This window comes from Micromys minutus (assembly GCF_963924665.1).
Source record: "Micromys minutus genome assembly, chromosome: 1".
Taxonomy (NCBI): Eukaryota; Metazoa; Chordata; class Mammalia; order Rodentia; family Muridae; genus Micromys; species Micromys minutus.
The window spans coordinates 67,007,102-67,032,547 of NC_137969.1; the positions used below are offsets into that span (position 1 = coordinate 67,007,102).

General features: G+C 40.2%; 1 protein-coding gene across 2 annotated transcripts in view; it reads left to right on the forward strand.

Annotated features, from left to right (window-relative positions):
* Window positions 1–25,446, forward strand: part of PLD5 (phospholipase D family member 5) — a gene marked incomplete at both ends in the record, with an annotated part of 347,611 nt that overhangs the window by 195,981 nt on the left and 126,184 nt on the right. For both annotated transcript variants that reach the window (XM_080920189.1, XM_080920190.1), the window contains one exon: window positions 13,409–13,577. In XM_080920189.1, coding sequence (XP_080776315.1) covers window positions 13,409–13,577 — 169 coding nt within the window. The remainder of the gene's footprint in view (window positions 1–13,408; window positions 13,578–25,446) is intronic.

The window sequence follows — 25,446 nt, forward strand, 5'->3', positions numbered from 1 at the left end:
CCTCTGCCTCTGCCTCTGCCTCTGCCTCTGCCTCTGCCTCTGCCTTTCAGGGACTTAGTGTGCCTCCACACCCTGCTGGCTCATTTCTTGAAGCTGGGATCTATAAACAAGTCTAGTCTCTTTGTTGAGTACTTCAAGTGGAACTGCTTGGTAAGCTACTATTCTATGAAAATGCTCCATTCAAAACATGGAGCCAAGAAACCTGCTGTAATTCTACATCAAACACAGTTCTCCTTGGATGGGACATAGTATAAAGCCAAATCATGTTTCCAGCATTAGATTGTGACCTGTGACACAGGTTGATGATGGCATGGCTGACTATCTAGACAACAACAAGCAAACTGTAGAATCAGAACCCACAGTAAAGAAATAAATGTGTAGTGTTTAATATCTCACAATCTATTTATTCTGTCAGCGTCTCCAATCTGGCTAGGTCTAGAATGTCTATTTTTGATTCATTGCAGGGACCAATAATGCAGTCAAAATTCAGGATCGCATTTTAATTTGAAAATTCTTATTTTGAAAGCACAAGTAATATGAAGCTCAGCAGAACTGTTATTTAAAACACAAGCTAAGTCATGTGGATTGGTGTCTGTAGCCCTACAATATTTGCTCTTATAAAGTACTTGAGGGTAAGATATGATTCCTCTTGGAGCTGAAGTAGCTCAGCAGATAAAGACACTTGCTTGCAAAGCCTAAAGACCTGACTTCAATCCCTAGAACCTCATGGTGGAAGAGACAGCAGACCCCTCCAAGTTCTCCTTTAATCCCTCCTACACACACACACACACACACACACACACACACACACATACACACTCGCATAGACATCCACATGCATGCACACACACGCATTCATGTTCATGCAGGAGTGCCCACATACACCTCAAAAATAAACAAACGTTATTGAAGCAAGGAAATGATTTCCCTTGATAAGTGAAGTTCTTTCAATGTTTAATTTTTCCTTTTCCTTTGTTAATAAACTCTACAAAACGTTAGGTTTCATTATGACATTTGTTGTATATAATATATGACCTTTGTCCTTGCTCACTTCTTAGGAGTCTCTGTGTTTCTGTGCCCATTCCATTAGTACCATTCCTCCTCCCCCTTGTCTTCCTCCTCCACACTCTTCTTTCTCCTTTAAAGACTTGCATGTGCCATCTTTGGAACTTGGGCAGGAGCTACTTTGAGGTAAGAAATAGGAGTGGTCATGTGCATCACACACTTTCATTATTCTCTAGAGCTGTGACCTGTCATCCTTAAAGGAGCTTTGTTGGTTAAAGCTCCATGACAGGGTCCACTGCAGGTGCAGTACTGGGGCAGTCTAGCATGTGAAGGTCCATCTTTACTTGTTGGAATGTAGCGTCCTTATAATTGCTCTAGAGATGATATATCACAAACCATTAAGTGTTTTTCAAGTGTAATGTATCTGGAATTATGTTAGAGTCAATATTTTCAAAGAATTAAATGTCACCAGTAACATTCCGGTCACAAATGGTTGCATCTTCAGGATTGGTGCCAGTTGTCTTCTTTGTTTTCTTTCCCTAGAAGGACGATTCTAATGCAACCCCTTTTTTTACATGCTAAGTTATAGGCTCAACATCTGTATCATCTTGAGAGTAATAAAAAGTTGCCATGTTGTTAGACACTAGTTCTTAGTAAGAATTCACACCAAACTGCCTTTGAGAAGATCATGAGACACAGTTGTCTATTGTCTTAGGGTTTTCAGTGCTGTGAAGAGACCCCATGAGTAAGACAACTGTTATAAGGAAGCCATTTAATTGTGGCTGGCTTACAGTGTCAGAGGTTTAGTTCATTATTGTAATGGTGGGAAGCATGGCACCCTGCAGGCAGACATGGTGGTAGAGGAGCCAAGACTTCTACATCTAGATCCAAAGGCAACCATGAGGAAACTCACTTCCAAAGCTGTCTACACAGTGACCACTCTTCCAGCAAAGCCACACGTATTCTAACAAGGCAACACCTCCTGATATTACTTCCTGTGGTTCAAACTTATCCAAACCACCACATCTACCGTTTTGTGAATTTTCATTATTTATTTTCTCTCCATTGTTCATGATAAATAATCTTCATATTATTAAACGTTTAGACTTGGCAAGTTCTCCTGGCTTCACAATTGTAACCAACATTGCTATTGAGGAGGCTGCAGACTTTCTTTTTTTATGTTTTAAAAAGATTTATTTATTATATGTAAGTACCCTGTAACTGTCTTGAGACACACCAAAGAGGTAATCAGGTCTCATTACAGATGGTTGACAACTCCCATGTGGTGGCTGTTATTAAACTCAGGACCTCTGGAAAAGGGGTCAGGGCTCTAAACCACTGAACCATCTCTCTAGCTTCCTAAAGGGCTTATTTTCTATGATCTTCATTTTCTTCTGATATGATGATAATGTAAGGTTTAGGTCTCTCACATATATAACACCATTAAATTTTCACTGGAATTTCTACAGTGTGGACATACCACATTCTTTCTTTCTTTCTTTTTTTTTTTTTTTTTTTTTTTTTTTGAGGTTAACAATAGTTTATTCTTTGATTCTGCACATTCAGGTTTCTTTTTTTTTAATTGTATCATTTAATGAATATTGTTAAAAAGTTCTTAATCATGATATAATAACCGTTAATGAATGAATATTGCAAAGAAGGAACAAATAAATAGAAGTGAAATTATAACTAATGAATCAAAAATACACATTTCTACATATGACCAAAATTATTATACATTTACTAATTCAACTTTTTTTTGTTTTGTTTTGTTTTCATTTTTTCTTCGACTTCACACAGTCTGTGAGTTGTTTCTGGGGCAGTGCGAGTCTCTGGGGTTAGCATCCCACTATCAGGGACTGCATATTATGTCTGTTCTTTTGTGACTGGGTTATCTCACTCAGAATGATATTCTCTAGATGCAGCAATTTTCGTAAGAATTTGGTTAAGTTATTGTTTCTGGTGGCTGAGTAGTATTCCATTGTATAAATGTGCCACAATGTTTGTATCCATTCATCTAGTGAAGGACATCAGGGTTCTTTCTAGCTTCTGGCTATTATAAATAGAGCTGCTATGAACATTGTGGTGCATGTATCTTTGTTGTATATTAAAGTGTCTCTGGGGTATATGCCCAGAAGTGGAATAGCTGGATCATCAGGTACTACTATGTCCAATTTTCTGAGGTATCACCAGACTGATTTCCAGAGTGGTTGTATGAGTTTACAACCCAACCAACAGTGGAGAAGTGTTCCTCTTTCTCCACAGCCTCACCAGCATCTGCTGTCATCTGAGTTTTGGATCTTGGCCAATCTGAATGGTATGAGGTGGAATCTCAGGGTTGTTTTGATTTGCATTTCCCTGATGGCTAAGGATGTCGAGCACTTACTCAGATGTTTCTCAGCCATTCGATATTCCTCAATTGAGAACGTTTCCTTTGGTTCTGTACCCCATTTTTTAATAGGGTTGTCTAATTCTCTGGTGTCTAGCTTTTTGAGTTCTTTGTATACCTTGGATATTAGGCCTCTATCTGATGTGGAGTTGGTAAAGATCTTTTCCCATTCTGTTGGCTGCCGTTTTGTTTTCTTGACAATGTCCTTAGCCTTACAGAAACTTTGCAATCTCATTAAGTCCCATTTGTCAATCTTTGACCTTAGAGCTTGAGCCATTGTTGTTTTGTTCAGAAAATTTTCTCCTGTGCCTATATGTTCTAAAGTTTTCCCTACTTTCTCATCTAATAGTTTCAGTGTATCTGGTTTAATGTGGAGATCTTTGATTCACTTACACTTGAGCTTTGTACAAGGAAATAAGAAAGGGTCTATTTTCATTCTTTGCATGTTGAGTGCCAGTTGGACCAGCACCAATTGTTGAATAGGCTGTCCTTTTTCCATTGAATGTTTGCGGCTCCTTTGTCAAAAATCAGGTGACCATATATGTGAGGGCTCATTTCTGGATCTTCTATTCTATTCCATAGATCCACATGCCTATTTCTGTACCAGTACCATGCAGTTTTCAGCACAATTGCCTTGTAATATAGCTTGAGGTCAGGGATAGTGATTTCTGCAAATGTTTTCTTGTAGTTGCGGATGGATTTCGCTATTCTAGGTCTTTTGTTATTCCATATGAAATTGCACACTGATCTTTCCAACTCAATGAAGAACTGGGTTGAAATTTTGATGGGGATTGCATTGAATCTGTAGATTGCTTTTGGTAAGATGGCCATTTTTAAAATGTTGATCCTTCCAATCCATGAGCATGGGAGATCTTTCCATTTTCTGAGATCTTCCTCGATTTCCTTCTTTAGAGGTTTGAAGTTTTTGTCATACAGGTCCTTCACTTGCTTAGAGTCACACCAAGGTATTTTATACTTTTTGTGACTATTGTGAAGGTATCTTTTCTCTAATTTCTTTCTCCACATGATTGTCCTTTGAGTATAGGAAGGCTACTGATTTGTTTGAGTTAATTTTGTATCCAGCCACTTTGCTGAACTTTTTTATCAGCTGTAGGAGTTCTCTGGTGGAATTTTTTGGGTCACTTAAGTACACTATCATGTCATCTGCAAAGAGTGATGTTTTTACCTCTTCCTTTCCGATTTGTATCCCCTTGATCTCATTTTGCTGTCTAATTGCTCCAGCCAGAATTTCCAGTACTATGTTGAATAGGTAGGGGGAGAGTGGGCAGCCTTGTCGAGTCCCTGATTTTAGTGGGATTGCTTCAAGTTTCCCAACGTTAAGTTTGATGTTGGCTGTTGGTTTGCTGCATATTGCTTTTATTATGTTTAGGTATGGGCCTTGGATTCCAGTTCTTTCCAGGACTTTTAACATGAAGGGGTGTTGAATTTTGTCAAATGCTTTCTCAGCATCTAGTGAGATGACCATGTGATTTTGTTCTTTGAGTTTGTTTATATGGTGGATTACATTGATGGATTTCTTTATATTGAACCATCCCTGCATCCCAGGGATGAAGCCTACTTGGTCATGGTGAATGATCGTTTTGATGTGTTCTTGGATTCGGTTTGCAAGGATTTTGTTGAGTATTTTTGCATCAATGTTCATAAGTGAGATTGGTCTGAAGTTCTCTTTTCTTGTAGGGTCTTTGTGTGATTTAGGAACGAGGGTTATTTTAGCCTCAAAAAATGAGTTAGGTAGTATTCCATCTGATTCTATCTTGTGGAATAGTTTGGAGAGTATTGGTGTTATGTCTGCAATAAATGTCTGATAAAATTCTGCACTGAACCCGTCTAGACCTGGGCTTTTTTTTGGTTGGGAGCCTTTTGATGATTTCTTCTATTTCTTTAGGTGTTATGGTATTATTTAGATGGTTTACTCTGTCCTGGTTTAACTGTAGGATCTTGTATCTGTCTAGGAATTCATCCATTTACTACAGATTTTCCAACTTTGTGGAGTATAGGGTTTTGTAGTAGGATCTGATGATTTCTTGAATTTCTTCAGTTTCAGTTGTTATGTCTCCACTTTTCTTTCTGATTTTGTTAATTTGTATACTCTCTCTTTGCCCTCTAGTTAGTCTGGCTAGGGGTTTATCAATCTTGTTGATTTTCTCAATTACCAGCTCTTGGTTTTGTTGATTTTTTTGGTTTTGTTGATTTTTTCAATGGTTCTTTTTGTTTCTATTTGGTCTATTTCTGCACGAATTTTGATTATTTCTTGCCGTCTACTCTTCTTGGGTGTATCTGCTTCCTTTTGTTCTACAGTTTTTAGCTGTGCTGTCAAGTTGCTGATGTATGCTCTCTCCAGTTTCTTTTTGGAAGCATTTAGGGCTATGACTTTTCCTCTCAGTACTGCTTTCATTGCATCCCATAGCTTTGGGTATGTTGTGTTTTCGTTTTCAATGAATTCTAGAAAATCCTTAATTTCTTTCTTTATTTCTTCTTTGACCCTGCTATCGTTTAACACAGTATTGTCTAGTTTCCATGTGTATGTGGGCTTTTTGTTGTTTTTGTTGTTGTTAAAGACCAGCCGTAGACCATGGTGATCTGAGAGGATGCATGGGAGTATTTCAATCTTCTTATATCGATTGAGGCTCGTTCTGTGTCCAATTTTGTGTTCAATTTTTGACAAGGTGCCATGTGGTGCTTCGAGAAAGTGTATTCTTTTACTTTAGGATGATATGTTCTGTATATATCTATTAATTCTAGTTGGTTCAAAGTCTCTGCTAGTTTTACAGTGTCCTTGTTCAGTTTCTTTTTACATGATCTTTCCATTGGACAGAGTGGGGTATTAAAGTCTCCCACTATTATTGTGTGGGGTGAAATGTATTTTTTGAGCTTTTGTAGGGTTTCTTTTATGAATGTGGGTGCTTTTTTATTTGGAGCATATATGTTAAGGATTGAGAGTTCCTTCTGACAAATTTCCCTGGTAATGAGTAAAAAGTGTCCTTCCTTATCTTTTTTGATAACTTTTGGTTGGAAATTTACTTTATTCGATATTAGAATAGCCACTCCAGCTTGCTTCTTGGGGCTGTTTGCTTGGAAGTTTTTTTCCCACCCTTTTACTCTGAGATAGTGTCTGTCTCTGTCTCTGAGATGAGTTTTCTGTATGCAGCAAAATGCTGTATTTTGTTTATGTATCCAGTCTGATAGCCTATGTCCCTTTATTGGGGAGTTGAGTCCAGTTATGTTAATAGATATCAAGGAATAGTGGTTTCTGTTTCCTGCTATTATTGCTTTTGTAGGTTGAGTTGTGTCTGTGTCTTTTTCTTCTTTTGGTGTACTTGCTTAAGAGTTTTCTTGTTTTTACTAGGATGTAGTTCCCCTCATTGTATTGGGTTTTCCACCTATAATTTGTTGTAGTGCTGGGTTTGTGGTCAGATATTGTGTAAATTTAGATTTGTCTTGAAATATCTTCATCTCTCCATCTATGGTGATTGATAGTTTTGCTGAGTATAGCAGCTTGGGCTGGCACTTGTGCTCTTTTAGGGTGTGCATGATGTCTGTCCAGGCTCTTCTAGCTTTCATAGTCTCTGTTGAGAAATTGGGTGTGATTCTGATTGGTCTGCCTTTACATGTTACCTGACCTTTTTCCCTTTACTGCTTTTAGTATTCTTTCTTTGCTTTGGGCACTTGGTGTTTTGACTATTATGTGTTGGAAGGTATTTCTTTTCTGGTCCAACCTATTTGGAGTTCTGAAGGCTTCCTTTATGCTTGTGGTCATCTCATTCTTAAGGGTGGGGAAGTTTTCTTCTACGATTTTGTTGAAGATATTTACTGTGCCTCTTAGTTGATACTCTTCTCCCTCTTCTATTCCTATTATCCTTAGGTTTGGTCTTCTCATTGTGTCCTGGATCTCCTGGATATTTTGGGTTAGGAGCTTTTTGTTTTTTGCATCTTCTCTGGCTGTTTTGTCTATGTTTACAATGTTGTCTTCTGACCCGGAGATTCTCTCTTCCATCTCTTGTAGTCTATTGGAAATGCTTGCTTCTGTGACTCCTATTTCTTTTTTAGGTGTTCTACCTCTAGGGTTATCTTTTTTAGTGTTTTCTTTATTGTGTCAATTTCTATTTTAAATTCCCTCTTCCATTCCTTCATCTGTTTGGTTCTGTTTTTCTATAGTTCTTTGAGTTCTTTGAGTGTTTTTCTTGTTTCCTCTTTAAAAGCTTCTGATTCTTTTTGCTTTACTCCCGTTCTTGTTTATGTATCTCTATCAGCGTCTTGAGGTATGATTTTAGGTCTGCGTCTTCTTTTTCTGGAGTGTTTGGCATTCCAATGTTTGCTGTTATGGGAGAGCCCGGTTCTGGTGTTACCAGGTTGTCTTGGTTTCCTTGGGATATACTCTTTTGCTTTCCTCTTGCCATCTTCTTGTCAGTGATATGTTCTTGCCTTTTCCTTGTATCTGGTCTGTGTCCCTGGATCCCCACTGATCCAGGTGGCAGATGGGCTGAGCCCTGTTCTGCGCCCCAAATTCACCAGGCAGAAACAGAGGTTCCAATGCTGTGTTCCTGGTCACTGGATCAGGCAGGGCAGGGCCGAGCTTTCCGTGTGCACTCTGCAGAGATCTCTCTGCTCCCTGGCTGCCCAGATCTCCTACTCACCTGTCTTTAAAACTTTAGGAACTGCTGGTCCGGGTGGCAGATGGGCGGAGCCCTATTCTGTGCCCCAAAGTCGCTGGGTGGAAGCAGAGGTTCCCATGCTCTGTTCCTGGTCCCTGGGTCAAGCAGGGCGGGGGTGCGCTTTCCGTGTGCACTCCGCAGAGATCTCTCTGCTCCCTGGCTGCCCAGATCTCCTACTCGCCAGTCTTTAAACCTTTGGGAACTGCTGGTCCAGGTGGCAGATGAGCCGAGCCCTGTTCGGCTCCAGACTTTCAACACTGAGAGTTTGTGGAAAATACCGCAGATCACCTTAGAACCTGTTCTTTCTTGTAAAATGTGGTGGACTTCTCACCACACTTAGCCTTATTCTTGCACTGTGAAGAATGGTGTACATGATATCATCTTTTTCTCAAAAACATGAAAATTACTTTTAAATTTAATTATTTAATATTTATGCATGCATATAGTATGCTTGGATCCAGTCTATGCTCAACCAATTCCTTTTCCTTCTTCCCCAAATTCTCCCCTAGCTCCCCTTTTCTCTCTCAAATTCAACTTTCCTCTTCCTCTGTACTTTATCTTCTCTCTCTCTCCCTCTCAACTTTATTTCCCCTCTTTCCCCATCTCTCAAATTTGGTACCCACCAAATCCATTTAGTGCTTCCTATGTATGTAACAGTTTAAGACCACTTACTAAATCATAGGTAATAGTGTCTCAGAGTCTGCGTCCCTGAAGAAAAGTGCCTCTCAGTCTCTCATCACCTGCCAATAGCCCTCAGCTAGGGAAGGGGTTCCAGAGCCCTCCCTCATCTATGCTGGAATTCTGGCTGACTTGATCTTGTACAGGTCTGGTAAAGGCAGTCCCAGCCTTTGTGAGTTCGTGTATGGAATTATCATATCCAGCAACGTTGTCTCACTATAGAAATATACTTCCTCTGGCTCTTAAAATATTTCTTCCCCCTCTTTTGTGGTAAATTGAAACAAACTTTATACCAAAATAAATAAAGCAAAATAAAATAAAAATTTAGACAGAACCTCAATCTGCACCTTGAACTCAGAAATACACCTGATTCTGCTTCCCAGTTCAGGAATTAATGGTATAAAAATTCTTAATGCTACCCAAATAAAAGATTCTGCTAAAATTTCTTCATGTTTTATTCCCTGTGTTCATCAATGATGAGAATGCTAAATTTGAATTAGATATTAAGCAAAATAAAAATTTCAAAATTTAAGTTTATAAGTCATCAATGAATTCTGTATAGATTAAATAAAAAGAACGCCAGGATTTCCAATTAAGACTAGGGATTCTGAATTATTTATATGCTCAGCAAAGACCACATGGCACCCTAAAAAGAATGGCTTGGTGTGAATCGATCTGCAATTGTGCCATCGTTCTATCATCTCCTATTCTGTTTGTCAGATTGATAGGGAGATGCTTTACTGCTTGTTGTATGGTTTTTAACTGTATGAATTGTTTGTCAGGAGCCTAAAACTGCTGATTACCTTGAATCATTTATTGCCACTCTGTCTAGCTTTTACCAGATAATTGCACTTCACATGTGGATGGAATTAAAATATCTACCATCAGCCACTGTTTACTGCCTCTGGTTTTTTTTTTTTTTTTTTTTTTTTTTTTTGGTGTAGACAACTTTTAACCTTCTCTCACCCTGTCTTCCCAAACACTCGTTTCTCCTGAACCTAGCTTGACTCCCTTCATAAATAATTCCTCTGAACCTTCTTATTGGCTTCACCTTCTACCAGTCATAAATACTGGCATTTCTTTTACATCAGACCTTAGGGTGTTTTTCTTTTCATCTGTTCTACCTTTGTAACCCTGTCAAGTCCCATTTTACCTTCTTTTTCAAGTTTCTTATTATCTTTAACTGACCCAATCCCTGTCTACCCAGTTGTTCAGATTTTCATGAAAGATGGTTTACAGATTCTTTGGACACCTCCTGCACAGTGTGTTAGCTTCTGAGGATCTAAACCTGGATGAAGTAAACATGTTCTTTGTTTCAAACACACATAGAAACATGGATACATAGAGAAAGAGAGAGAAAAAAAGAAAGAGACAGATGCAGACACACACAGAGACACAGATGTACACAGAGACACAGATGTACACAGAGACACAGATGCACATGTACAACAGATACACACATAAAACATAGCACACACAACAGTGCACTGTAAAACACAGCACACATGCACAGATGTACATACACATACAGATGCACACATACATGCACACACATGCACACACATGCACACACATGCACACATACACAAACACTATACACACATAGATACACAGGCACAAATGTATACTTACATACACAGAAACAAAGATGTGCATATATAACCTATACAAGCACATATGATTAGCATACACACAATACACACAGACAACAATATACTACAACAACACACTGAGATGCACACACACACACGAGGATGCAAACATATAACATACAGACACAGATGTGCACAAGCACATACACACAGACACAGATACTCACACACATACCACATCACACCACACAATCTAGGAAAACAATCTTGAACATGGATGTCTTGAGATTAATACATAGGATGGCAGGGAAAGAACATGTTACCTTGGGCACTGATAATAAGGAAATCTCACCTATGTCATGGTCATAGAGAAATGATCTTTAAGTCAGAAATTAGACAGTAAGAGAAATCAGGCATGGCCGGTAGGAAAATTGGGACACGGGGTGCACTTGCTGTATCAGGGTCCAGACAGAAGAGCAGCAAAGGAAGAAAGATGCTACTGTAGTTGAAACCTCAGACAAGGCATCTGAGTACCGTAGAGCTGCAGAGAATAAGGCAGAGTGGAAATGTGTACCATCCTCAGTGAGGGCGAGAGAACCATCAGGAGTTTAAATTGGGAAAAGCCCCTGAATTGATTCTTTCAAACGATTAGTCCAACCATGAAAGAAAATGGTTTTGAAAAGAGCTCAAGTCCCTGTAGGAGACCTTTGGTGGTGACTCTACAGCCAGCTCAGAGTCAGCATGTTGTCCCCAAAATAAAATCAGAGTCCCTGTGATCTGTCCGGTTCTCATTTACATGTCCTTGTACTCATAATGCCACAACATTTTTAAGATGCAGTGTCTAAAATGCCTGCTGCATATGTTTTATCCCCATGTACTTAATTCAAACTTCCTGTTTTTCTTGACAGAAATATTTCAACCTCCTCTACCCTTTTCTAGTCAACAATTAATCCCCTATGTCTCCCTTCAAATCACATGCAGGTGTACTGCCAGTTAGCCCTCAGAAACACATCCAGTTGCTGCCAAATGCATCAAAACCATGTTCAAACTCCTCTCTGTCCACAGTCTCCATGAGACTGGCTCCATGGATGTTTCTGGTCTCCTCCACCTCATGAGCTATTACTACCTGACTCTCCTGCCATACTTGCTTCTTGGCTCACCAACTCAAAACTGTCCAGATATACTAAACATTTCCTTCAACCCTGAGCACCTTCATCTTCTGGCTTACGCCTCAAAGTTCCCAGGTGTCACATTCATATCAGATTCTGTCTCCTTCAATTTCAGTTGTCCTACCCAGAATTATAGTTTTTCTCTTTGCCCTTCCACTCACTTCTTATCCATATCTTATCTCTGACTGTGATGTGCTTCCTACTCCAGTGAGTTTGTCTGGGACAAGCTCTCTATTGACTGTGAGTTCCTGAGGGGCAAGGAGGATGTTATATGTTGTGACTTGATAGTCCTTTTCTACTAGGAAATCAACAAACATTAGTGAGTTCATGAGCAGACATAGAGTGTGATAGCTTCCCAACATGGAAAATGTTTTGGGCCATGAACCCAGATCTCAATCTAGCTCTGATATTTCAGATTCCCTCATGATTTTTTTTTTTGGTTTTTGCAGTATTTATATTTTTGATTCAGGCTAAATGGAGTTTCAAAAAGAGTATCAGTTAATAGTTTTATTAAGAAATGCTAAATTGTGTGGTGAAAGCTAAAACTCATTTGATAATCATTTACTGAGTTCTAATTGTAAAGGTGTGTGTGTATGTGTGTGTGTGTGTGTGTGTGTGTGTGTGTGTGTGTGTAGTGCTAAGAATCAAACCCATGACCTCATAAATGAAAAGTATATGATCTACCTCAGAGCTCCATTCCAACCCTGAACTATATACCTCTCTGGGCTTTTAAATGTGAATAAATCAGGTCATTGTTATGGAAACATTTAACACATAATTTCATTCTCCATTTACAAAAGAATGTACATTTAGTAAACTGGAAACAAATTTTTCATCCTTTCATTAAGAGTCTATGTGTTTGTAATAACAACCAATGAAAAAATGGAGGGTAATAAATTTGAAGAAGAACGGGGAGAGGTATATGGGAGGGCTTGAAGGGAGAAAAGAGGAGGGAGAAATATAGTAGGTAAAATGCAATCTCAAAAATGAAAAACAACAAAGAATCTATGTGTCACCTAAACTGGTAGTGGAAAACAGTCTGAAATGCAAGGCCAAAGAGGGGTGCCCATGGTAGACATGTTCCCATTGTATTAGAAATATACAAGACGAAAGATCAATAGGATGCTGTTGATTTATCTAAGTTATGATTATTACAATAATTTACATACTTTTTGGTGGGAGGTTCTACACAATGTTTACCTCTGGCTATTTTGGAACTTGATCTGTACACCAGGCTGGCCTCAAACTCACAGAGATCCACCTGCCTCTGCTTCCCAAGGGCTGGGATTAGAGGTGGGCACCACTACGGCCTAGCTTTGTTACATATTCTTTACCTCTGGCTTTAATGCAGCTCTAAGTTTTGTAATTTTCTTCTCAGTGTTCCTTTTCTCCTTGAGCTAGGAGGCACCAAGAGGAATGTTAAGCCATAATAACTACATTTATTGAATTCCAATATATCCAACATTATATTAGACACAATGGATATGAAAAATTTAATTCATGCTCTCCAACTGCTTTCCAGGGTAATATCTTATAAAAGAATTGGATTGTTTCAGGGGAAATATTAGGAGTATGATTCTGAAGAGGAAAATACATTCATAGAAAGCACTGGTATGCTTTCATTTTCAAGACTAATTTAAAATACATCAATATCATATGCTAGATTTTTCTGAATTACAAGTGGATACTAACTAGAGAAAAACAGCATCCACTTTCAAAATACCACAGGTTAAGATATAGAATATGTAAGAGACATTCTGTGAACAGAAATTGTTAGAAAAAATATATATAACTGAAAAACTCAAAAATCACTTTCCATGTTCCTCTGAATGCAGGTGATAAGATCAATGGCTTCAAGTTTGACAAGGTTTTATTTGTTTGTTTTCAAAATCTTTTTTTAAGAATTGCTCTTGTGGAAAACATTCCTGAAGGCCTTAACTACTCTGAAGATGCCCCATTTCACTTACCACTTTTCCAAGGCTGGATGAACTTACTCAACATGGCCAAAAAGTCCGTCGACATAGTGTCTTCGCTTTGGGATCTCAACCACACCCACCCATCCGCATGTCAGGTAAGCCTTATCCTCTATGCTTGTGATGCTTTATGTGTGTTTTACACTCCTTACTCTCAGCGTCAACAAGAGTAGACTGGCTCAGTTTCCGAATCCCAACACCCCTGAGTGCACATGGACAGTTATGTGTATGCATTTATGGAGCTGTTCCATTGTTAATCATGTGTCATTCCACTACAATGATCATCCCGGGTTTGTTCAGGGCAAGATCATGTTTCATCTTTGTCTGCAAGAGGCTGTGTGTACAGTGCTGCCAAGTAGCATGGCTTTGAGGATGCCACCCACATCATAACACCTCCCACAGCATGGCCTAGAATTCTGTGTTGTGTAGTTTGCGGGCTTACACATCTATCTTCCTGCTGAGAAGTGTATTTAGTCCACTTGTGTTATACAATTCATCTTCATGACTCTGAGCTAACTTTTTAAAATAATGGAGTCAAACTTCTCAGGACAGGTGTGTATTTTGAACTCTGTCACTTTTGTGAAGATAAGAAAAGGTGGTTTCTGAATTAAATACTCTGAAGGGAAAATGAAAAGGATCCTTGTAACTTTAATGTCCTGGTTCTTTATATTGGTAAACTGTGATGGTTTGCACTGAGCTCCCATTCATGTATATGAACACTGGCCTATATTTAAATGTCCTGTATGGGTCCTGGGTCAAATCAATTTTGTTTCTTTGCATACAAATCATATTGACAAAACTTACCATAACTCTTGATTGCTATCTTGAAATCTGTTTTTCATCCAATTTCACTTTGACTATTTTAAAGTAATAATTATCATAATATAAGTATAAACAAACAAAAAACACAACCGTCATACTGAAGAATTGTGCTCAGCATGTTCCTACTTCTACCATTCAAACATGTGGTTCAGGTTTTATTGTTACATAATGTGTCGTCCACAACTTAGTGACTAGGAAAACCAAGATCATTTACTTCCTTGTGGGTTGGGTCAGGGTTTGGCAGACAACCTGCAGTGATTTGGGGGATAGATTACCTGAGGCCAGAAGAGCCAGATTAAATGGAATATGTTCAGCATCTCAACTGGCATGGCTGAAAATTGCTGATTGGCTGTGTCTCTCACTGGCTCTCTCTTAGGATTCTGTGAAAGAACTTGAGTTCTTTATATTGTGGTTGGATCCATGAAAGAAAAGCAGAAGCTGAGAGGCCTGTTAGCTTGAGATTCAGAGATTCTGCGTTTCAGAGTGCTGCACCCATCCATTGTATTGCATGGGTCTAAGGAAGTCACCTACACAAGCTGAAAGGGGACACATCCAGGAACTGAATAGACCGGTTGATTGGCATCTTTAGAAATTATACAGCAGAGACCACTTTCTGACCACAGCAATTCATTCTCTTAAAATATAAATCAGTGCATCCTCAAATGTAATTGAATTCATGGCATGAGAGGCTCACAGTTCTGGATCTGCATGCAGAATTCTCTTGCTTGGGAAACATGAATTCCAAACACGGTTTATATGCCCAAAGGACACCCCAAACATTCAGTGTCAAAGCAGAGATGAAACTATCATGGGCACTTTTGTTCAAAAGGAAAAAAAAAGGTAAATATAGGCTAAGAAAGCTCATTCATCCTTAGTCTGTGGTGAGGACAGATCTTGAGTTTAATCACTTTAGAAGCAGAAATGTGTTCTTGGATCTAGCTGTGGCTCTTTCATTTGTTTATTTTGAGACAGGACACCTAGGTATCCCTGGTTGTCCTAGAACTTGCTATACAGACCTGGCTGGCCTTGGATTCGTTGAGATCATCCTGATCCTGTGGGTTCAAGCCAGGGGGTCTCCACAAGTGGTGTCCTAACCTTTTCATTCTATATGCTGTGTCTGACTGTGCATTTTTCTTTAATTGTTCAGGGAATAATTGAACCCAGGGCCTTGTGCATGTCAGGAAAATGTTCTATTGTGAAGCCACACCCTCAGCCCATATCTTTTTGCATAAGAAACAGATCAAATTTCCTTCTTGCTCTTTGTTATGATGGTGATTTTTTTTTTTTTTTTTTTTTTTTTTTGAGATGGAATTTCAAGTAGCTTAGGCTGCCCTCAAACCTGCTGTGTAGTCAAGGTTACCCTGAATGTCTAGGTCCTCTTGCCTTCACCCTTCGTGTTATGAAATTGATGACATAAGCGGTCACATCTATGCAGTGCTGGGATTAAACCCAGGGTCTCCTGCATGCTAGGCATGCTCTCCACCCACTGAGTCACATTTGCAGTCCCCTCTTCATCTCTTTTAAAGAAACTATCTTTTATCTAATGGAGAATTGTCAAACATGACAGTTATTCCTAAACTAACAGAGCCTACAAAGTGCTCAAGGGGGCCATAAATAACAAAGAAACAAGCAAGAAGTATAACCAAAACCACATATTTATTACAGTCTGGCTATAAGTGAAATATTCCACAGAACTGTACACCAGGGCAGGTAAGTCCAGCTCAGCAGCAAAAAGACACAAATAAACACCTCCCTGGATCGGTATCTCATCTCAATGAGAGGTGAGCTTGTAAGCATCAGGGCAGCTGTTATTAGCAGGAATGATAAATGTGGACTTTACAAAAATATTGTCTGAGAACTGACATTGCTTAAAAACATGCTGCACATGTTTGAGTGAATGTGTGTGCACATATATGTGTGTGAGGGTGCACATGTGTATATGTGCTACTTGTGTGTGAATGTATGTATGTGTGTGTGTGCTGCATGTGTGTGAGTGAGTGAGTGAGTGTGCAGATATATATGTGTGAGGGTGCATATGTGTATGTGTGTCTGCCTGTAAAAAGATAGAGGTCAACTTCAAGTACCATTCCTTTGAAACTGCATACGTCACCCAGGAAGACAGGAACTCTGAATGGGTCACTTCAATGGTGATTTGGCTGGACTCCAAGCCCATGAGCCCAGGGATCTACCTTTGTGTACTTCTCCAGCCCTGGAATTACTCTAGCACTCTACCAAGCCCAGATTATTATATGGGTCCTGGGAATTGAGCATAGGTGTTCAGATTTACATGAAAAGCACCCATTAAGCTGTCTCCAAATGATGCTGCTTTGATTCCCACTGTAAATCCTTCATTTTATCTTCCCTACATCTCACTAGAGCTGCCATCCTTCTGCCTGTTTCCTTCTGTTCTTTGCACTGTCTCAAAGCCCAGCTGAAGGCTAGTGGAGCCTACAATGCCATGGCAACCATACCTTGAAATTAGTGAAAATGCTTTGTTAGGAGAAAGAGGTTGTATTCCTTTCTGCCACAATGGTGACTTTTTCTAATATAGTATTAAAAGTTACAGGACATTTAATTGCTAATTTATAAGATAAAATGATGTTTTTCTTTAATAAAAATCAAGATGTTTTGGGGAAAGCCAAGAAATCGGATGCTGGAGGCTGATCAGTAGAGCTTCCTAATCCATGCAGAGAGAGTGCCTGTTCTTTCTGACTTACTGTGAGGTACCAAATGATACAATTAATGAGCTGAAACAACGGAATGTTGAGGAGATGCATTTATGTGAAATCAATTAGATGCCGGCCTCCCAGAGAGCTTCCAACTGGCATGATTGTCAACTGATGATACATTGAAATGATTTGATTTTGGAAAATTTGGATCGTTTTTAAACCGCACCGGATTTGGTGGAGGTAATGAGGAGTAAGAGTGAGCAATGATCCAGAAGGTCATTTGCAAAGCTTAGGACCTCTCTCCACACATTAGGGGATTAGCAGATTCCAGAAAGCCCGTAGGATTTACCTACTTAGCAGCTGTGTGACCTCGACCAGGATACAGGACTGTCTGTGCCTCCATTTTCTCAGCATCAAAGCCAGGGTGATGGCAGATAAATTAAAGCCTCTGTGTGCGTTTATTACTACCATAAACATCGCCATGTGTAGTCAATCCTCTGTGCATACAACACAGCTTGTGTTCCAGTTAGTTTCGCACTGTTCACCAGTAATGAGCTAGAGGCTTCACTGGGACAGAAACTTGGCAATTACCTGTTAAAAAAAAAAAGCAATGTTTTTCAAAGTTAAGGATTAGATAAACTATCGTAATGTATATAAATTCTGGCCTTCATTCTATTTGTCATGGATTTTTTTCATGCATGTGTACACACATTCACAGAAGGGGGGATAGGGGATGGAGGGAGAGGGGATGGGAGGAGAGAAAGGAAGGAGAGGGGAGAGAGGAGGAGAGAGGAGAGAGGAGAGGGAAGAAGAGGGAGAGAGAAAGAGGGAGAAGAAGAGAGTGAGAACAGACACATAGTTTTTCTCTCACCCATCTGTTTACCCACTGAAGAACATCTTCCATACCCCTAATGTTCAGGAAGCCTTCATTTTGTCTTTGGTAAAGATCTGAAACATATGCCCCCACCAACATCCTAAAGCTCATTCTTCAGAATTCTATATGTTTCTCTTTTTACCTTTCCATTGGTTTGTTGGTTGCTATCTGATACAGTTTTTATCTGGTAATAATATTTTTGGCATACTAGATCCTGGAAAAGTAACATTTTATTAGAAAGTAATCTTCAACCTCAATCTATATTTTCCGACATTAAAATTAAAACAGGTCAGGCTTGGTAGCACATGTCTATAATCCCAGTACACAGGAGGATGGAGGACTTGTGGCCAGCCCATGCTACATGGCACAGGGAGGGTATAGCCTGGTGTCCTGCTCTACCTACATCTATCTCCAGGGTTGGCCACACCCATTCCTCCCTTGCTTTATCAATGTTATAACTGACTCTGGCTATAGCTTGGCCAACTGCCAAGGGCCTTTGTTTTCTCTAACTTATAAAGCTTCTCCTTGCCACGCTTGCTTCACAGCCATCTTAGGATTAGTGCATAAAAGATACTAGCATTTTGTATTACAATTACTTTTCATACTAGTCCATACCCCTTGTTCCCAGTTTTCATCTCCTCAATTCTCCATCATCGGTGACTCCCTATGTCCTTCTCCCTTTCATCTCTGTCCCTACCTCTCTCGATGCTCCCTATCTCTTCTTCAGGCCTTGCAACTTGAAGACTTTTGATGTCTCTTCACCCCTCATATCCATGGACAGGATCCACTTTGTAAGAAAATACTATTTCTAGAACCCTGATGAATCCTATTTTTCTGTGCTATTAGAGGTTATATAATAATTATCTTTTAAGGTTCTTTTACTGGCACATATTTGTACATATTTAGGAGACATGGTATGATACATGGATTCATACATATATAATGATGATTAGCTCAGAGCAGTTAGCATATGCATTTCTTCTTTTAGTTCTTGATGGCAAACATATCCAAATTTTTGTAGGTATATTGAGGTACACAAGTCCTTAGTGTTCATTGTACTCACCCTGTGGGACACAGAATAAGAGAACATATTTCTCTTGCCAAACAATGGAATCATACCTCTTAGTCCCACTTGTCACTTTCCCCCTACTCCACTAATGCTATTCTCTCTTGAAATCACTGTTAGTACTCCAAGAGTTTTGTTGTTTAGATTCCACTTATAAGGGAGACCACTGTGCCTGACTTGTTTCACTAAACACAGGTCTATCTGTGTTGTCATGGTGACAAACTCTCAAACACTGGAGATAATTGCAAAGTAGTGGAAACTTGGAGATGTAGGGGCCTGTGGAAAGTCCTTAGGCCAGTGAGGGTGTGCCACCAACTCTCAAAGAGGATTGTGAGATGCTGAGTTTTTTGTCCTTTTCTTCCTGCTCATGGCCCATGTGGTGAGCAGCATCTTCATCCATGTCTCCCACTCTGAAGTGCTGCTTCATCTGAAGCCCAAAGTTATGGAGCCGTCATTCAAAGAAGCTCCAAAAGTAGAAGCCACATAAATAACTAGACTCATGCTTGTCATTATAGTCTGTTGTAATATGAGAAAACTACTAATATAACCAAAGTCCTTTCACTAAGGTATATGCGACTGACTACAGGGACCCTTGGAGACCTTCAGCATACCACAGCTATAGGGTTTGGCACTTGATGTATTTGATGTACTTAGTGGCTTAATAGCTGTGCCCACTTTGAACAAGTGCCATAGCTCCCACAATTCCTATTTCCTTATCTAGAAAACACATAGGATAATGTCACCCTCATATTGCTTTGTGAAAAATGCAAAGGGGCTCGAGACGACACTACTTCTGTTTTCCACATGCAGGACCTTAAATTTAGTGGACACCCAGCTCTGAATCACTGGAAAACAGGAATGATGTCCCTTTGCCCACAAAGACTTCGGCCTCTGTGAGAAGTGGCCAAGGTCTTGTCCAGAACATGTGTTTACATTGTCCTTCAGGCTTAAGTAAGAAAAGGAGAAGGACAAATGTCCTTTATCCTCCATAGATCTTCAGCCCCACTCCTCATGCAGCAGGTTATAGTTATGGCCGCCAAGAATAACCTGGGGCTTTGAAAATAGATGGATGCACCCCCCCCCCCCCCCAGAGCGCTTTTACATGATAGCATTTGGAAAGAGGCCAAGCTTAGAAAAGACGAGAGGAGTCCACCAGGCAGCCAGGATTGAGAATTGCTGATGGAAAATGTGCCAGTCTGATAAACATAGTTTGAATTTCATGTTTTAAGACAGACCCAGGTTACTCCCTTCCCCAGGTGGCTTGTCAGCCTGATTTTTGCCCACTTCAATTTAATCCTGTGCATTACCATTTTTCTCTCAGGGAGCAGACATGTTTGAGTGGAGTCCTGGACTGCGGAGCCTCGGCGGTATTTATCCCTGTGTCTTCATTGTGTAGTGTAGCCAGGACGAACAGGAGCTGAGTCCTGAGAACTGCCTGTCATCTTCAGAGGGAACATAATTTCAGCAGACCTCCTGGTGCAGCATGAGCCAGCAGAGCCCAAGAGGAAAGGTGTCCCTTTTCAAAGAGAACCTTTCTCTAGCTCTGCACCTTCAACACTCAGCAAGTGCTTACATCTGCATTCTCCAATTAAAAAAAAAAAAATGTGCCGAGGAACCTTCATTGAGCAGAATGTTTGCAGGGGGCAGGGAGTGGAGAGGATTGTGCTGTTTACTGGAAGTACAAAAAAAAAAAAAAATCAAGCACACAAGGGAGACTCCCCCCCCCCCCCCCCCGCCAATCCCCCTATGAACACTGAGAAAGGAAATACAGCCATGTGGAGCTGCAAGAGAAAGCACTGAGAAGCCTGCCTCTGTCCCGTGGGACTCAGCAGCTCTCCTGCTCCGGTGGATTCTGTCCTCCCTTCTGTCTACTCTTTCTCAGCACTTTCTGCTGCTTCTGCATGCTCCTCTCTCCCCATCTGTTGACAAATTATGATTATGCCCCTGCTTGCATTTCAGTATATTTCCAAGGGATATGATACAAATGCATAAATAATATTCTTGGCAGGTCTTTAACCTGTGTAATTTCTCCCAAAGCCAGTAATGTAGGTGTCAATAAATCATGGCTCCAAAGGCATTATTCTTCATTCTCTGGATCAAGAGAAGACTAGGCTCATCCCATCAGGCTCTCATGGCTTTGTTTGTTTGCTTATTTGATTTCTCCCTTTATGTGTTCCCCATCTTTTAGAGTAGCATTCTCTCTCTCTCCTTCCTTCCTTCCCTCCCTCCCTCCCTCCCTCTGCTGTTGTTTTGTTTATCATTTTGGCTTGCTGTTTTGAGTCATGACCAGGTCTTATCAGATCTTCATAGCTGACCTCAAATTTGCAGGAATTCCCCTGTCTCTGCCAACTGAGTGCAAGAATTATGGGTGTGCACCAGCATCTGCGGCTTAGTACTTTATTTTAAAAAGGACAATTGGACATTTTCTCATTATATTACAGTAGCTTCTTGCTATAAATATCTGGAAAACTGCAGTTAAAAAGGCAAATCACCTCTCTGTGGCTATTAAAAAGTTTGGACAGTTGATAGTCCATGCATAATTTATACAGACAAATGCATACACAAACACACACATGTAGATATACACACTCACATGTACACACATACTCACACACAACATACACATGGAGTCATTACACAGGAAACAGCTGCTCCTCTGGCACTGTGATTTGCCCTGCATCAATTCCCTAGAGAAATTTTGATTCTTTGGGGTCTATTATTTCAGGGGCCCTGACACATCTGCTCCTGTTTTACAACATGCATTGCTTCTATTAAGAATCTGTATTTAGCAAATGCATGAAATATTAATGCAGAAAATATTATGCCCTGCTCATTTCTTTTTCCCTATGTCTTCTTTCACGGTGTTCAGAGAGTTCGGCTTTTTTCTCTTATATTTGATTAGTGTCTTTCCTTAAAGCTCTTCCTCATATGGGGCATGCAGGCAGGACAGTTGCTATGTCTCTAAATATCTACAATTTTTCGGTTTCACCCCCACATGTAAAGTTCTTGTATGCGCATAAGATTCTTGGCTATGATCTGCCCACTGGGTAGAACTTAGTGCTGTGGTGGCTGGCTCCATGCCAGTCTGTTATGGATTCCTTTCTGAGTCACTCCCTCTCTTCCTTTGACTAGAAACAATGTAAGAATTTCAATCCTTGATGTCCAGCTGCTTTACAGAAGGATGCAGGTCTTTCTGTACCAGAAAAATGTGCCTCTACCCTCAGGTGTGGTTTCAGTTTTTTTTTTTTTTTTTCTAAGATTTATGTCTTTCCTGAGTTGGACAGTTTTTTCTACTTCTTCAAACTTACTTTGTCTACTTCTTTTTGTCCAATGCATTGATTAGTTGAATATTTCCTCTGCCTAGCAGATTATCCTTCTTCTATTTGTGTGTGCATGTGTGTGTACATATGTATACATTATGAATGTGTGTGTGTGTATATATATATATATATATATATATATATATAAGTGTGTGTGTGTGTGTGTGTGTGTGTGTGTGTGCATGCACATAGGTGCTTTAAAACACTTCAAAACTTGGTCCTCAGGCTGTGTCTTAGTTACGATTTACATTCTTGTGAAGAGACACCAACTCTTAAAAAGGCAAACATTTAATTGGGGCTAGCTTATACTTTCAGAGGTTTTGTCCATTATCATCATGGTTGGAAGCATGGCAGCATGCAGGCAGACATGGTGATGGAAAAGAAGCTGAGAGTTCTACATCTTGATCCAAAGATGGCCAAAGGAAGACTATCTTCTGCGGGCTCTGGATCACACTGGCCAGACTTGAGCATATATATGAGACCTCAAAGCCTTGCCTCCATAGTGACACTCTTCCTTAACAAGGCTACATATCCTCCAATAAGGCCATACCTCCCACGTGTCAAGCATATTCAAATGACCACAGGCTCCCAGCTTGAACCTGAAGAATGGCTGTCATGTGTGTTAGTTACTTGTCTAAGTCTGTACTGAAGTCCTACATTCCATTCCAAGCACATCTCTGCATCTTGGAGAATTCACACCATGGTTGGGTCTTGGCTTCTGGCTTGGGTATCATCAGGTGCCCACCGTGTTTGTTTTAAGTCAGCTTTCCATCTCTCTGGTGAAAACCTAAGACAGTCAATTTATAAAGACCACAAAGTTAGACTCACAGAGTTGTAATGTGTGGGCAGTGGTCAGGTGGCTCCACTGTTTAGAAGCTTAAGGCAGATCAGTAGGACTCTGCTGTTGGATAGGCAATAGAAACAGAAAGGGGAAGGACTGTCTTCCACTCCCTTCAAGGGAGATCACCAAGATCTGAAGACCTCTCACTAGGCCTCACTTCCTCATGTCTCTCTCTCCTCCCGGGGAATGACAACAAGGAGACCTAGACAGTAACACATGAGATTCTGGAGAACCCTCAACACTGTAGCTCTGGCAATGCTCAAACATCCACACCTTTTGTGTTGAATCCATTTAAATATGTGGGTACTTCTCTTTATCAGGATGCTGGTTACTTTTTCTTTCATGTGAAGAAAGGTAAAGGCTGGAAAGATTTACTAGGGCAAGTAGAGAACAATTGATTCCCACCAATTCCTTCTTCTCAGCCCCAGGCCTTGAGGTGCTGCAGAAATGTCTGCCTTGCCTCTTGTTAAATAAATATCTCTGGGTCATTCAAGTGAGAAGACACCCCTCAGTTGCCTTTGTTCCACAGACTTTAACTCTGCTGCTGTGGGATTTTTTTTTTTTTTCAGGAGAAATGCTGCTTAAACCATCAACCTTTCACCCAACCTATAACCAAGTTAATAATGTACTTTGAGATTATTTACATCTGTGCACTCATTCTCCTTACATATTCTGTAGGCAACCTTTTCAGAATTAACTGACTTCTGAGAAAAACATTGTAATCAGTCCTGCTCCACTGTGGGCTTCCAATGTCATAAATTCCCCCAAGCTCAGCAGAATGCACAACCTTGGTTATATCAAGTTGCCTACTTGTCACTTGTAACCCATTCCTGCCCCTGACTCAGAACAATAAATGGATATATGAGCAAGATGTGGTGGCCAGGTCTAATAAAACACTCACTGTAAGTAACAAGGCATTGAAAGTGCCTCCTACACACAAAGTATGTTGGAAGAGACATTATAGTGTGGTAAGAGCAGAGTGTGGCTTTGTGTGCTGTCCTGAGTCAGACAGAAAAACAGTACACACGCACACACACACACACACACACACACACACTTGAGGCATCTGAAAACTTCGGGTTTTCTTAGACTAGACCATGATGTGGTAACTCCTATAAAAGAACACATTTCATTAGGGTTGGCTTACAGTTTCAGAGGTTCAGTCCATTATCATCATGGTGGGAAGCATGGCAGTGTGCAGGCAGACATGGTGCTGGAGAAGGAGCTGAGAGTTCTACATCTTGATCCCCAGGCAGCAGGAGATGTCTTGTGCCACACTGAACATAGCTTAAACATAGTAGACCTCAAAGCCTGCGCATAGGAGAAATCCACAGTGAGATACTTCCTCTAACAAGGCCACATCTACTCCAACAAGCCCACACCTTCTAATAGTGCCTCTTCAAATGGGCCAAACACGCAAACACATGAGTTTGTGGGGGCCATTTCTGTTGAAACCAACAAAAGAATGTAACTTCAATCCCCAAACTCACATACAAACCTGGACATCGTGGCACAATGTAATACCAGCAATAGTAAGATGGAGTTACATTATCTTTGCCCTGAAGTGTGCTGGTTAGCTAGCCTTATATACTTTGGGAAGTTTCTGTCAAATGAGCAACCCTTTAAATAAAAGTTTGAAGGCACCTTAGAAGCAACACCTGAGGTTGTTTTCCAAATTCCAAGCACATTCATGTGTGTACATATATGCAAGCATGAATACTCACATATACATACACAAAATAAATAAAAATACATTTTATGAGAACAGAGTGTTTGATTGTAAGGCAAGTTTGAGGAGCAGCCTCATGAGCTACATACTTCCCTAAAATTCATTCTACCAAGTCCATTGTCCATTGTCCCAAGCATGACTTCTCTGCTCTGCTATCTTTGCTTTTTCCTTTCATGTTATATTTGAGCATTTCATTGTGTTCCAGTTGGTTTGAAACAAAAGAAACAAGAGTCATTTATAAACCCCACCCACTAGTCATCAAAGATACCAGAATCAGAATATGATGCCTCAAAATATGCATCTTGAACACACAGATTGTTTTGCCTACTGGCCAGTAAGAACCATCATGCACAGGTAAAGTTCCTTTTACCTTTGCCTAGAGTACAGTGCATTTTCCCCTTCTTTTGTAAAGGATAGTTTCATTTAAAAAGGAAAAGTCCTTCCATATAGCATGTCTCTGCACTGGCAAGAGAGGTACCTCTAAAGACAACTCCTATCATCGGAGAGGCTCATTTCCTGTAGGCATAGCAAGGCTACCCAACCTGATCACACACATCCTCTGATCACTTTCCTCTAAGTGTCTTCCTTGTCTCAGGGCTCCAGCCTTATTTTCACTGTCTGTGTAAAGGCTGAGACTCATCTGCCC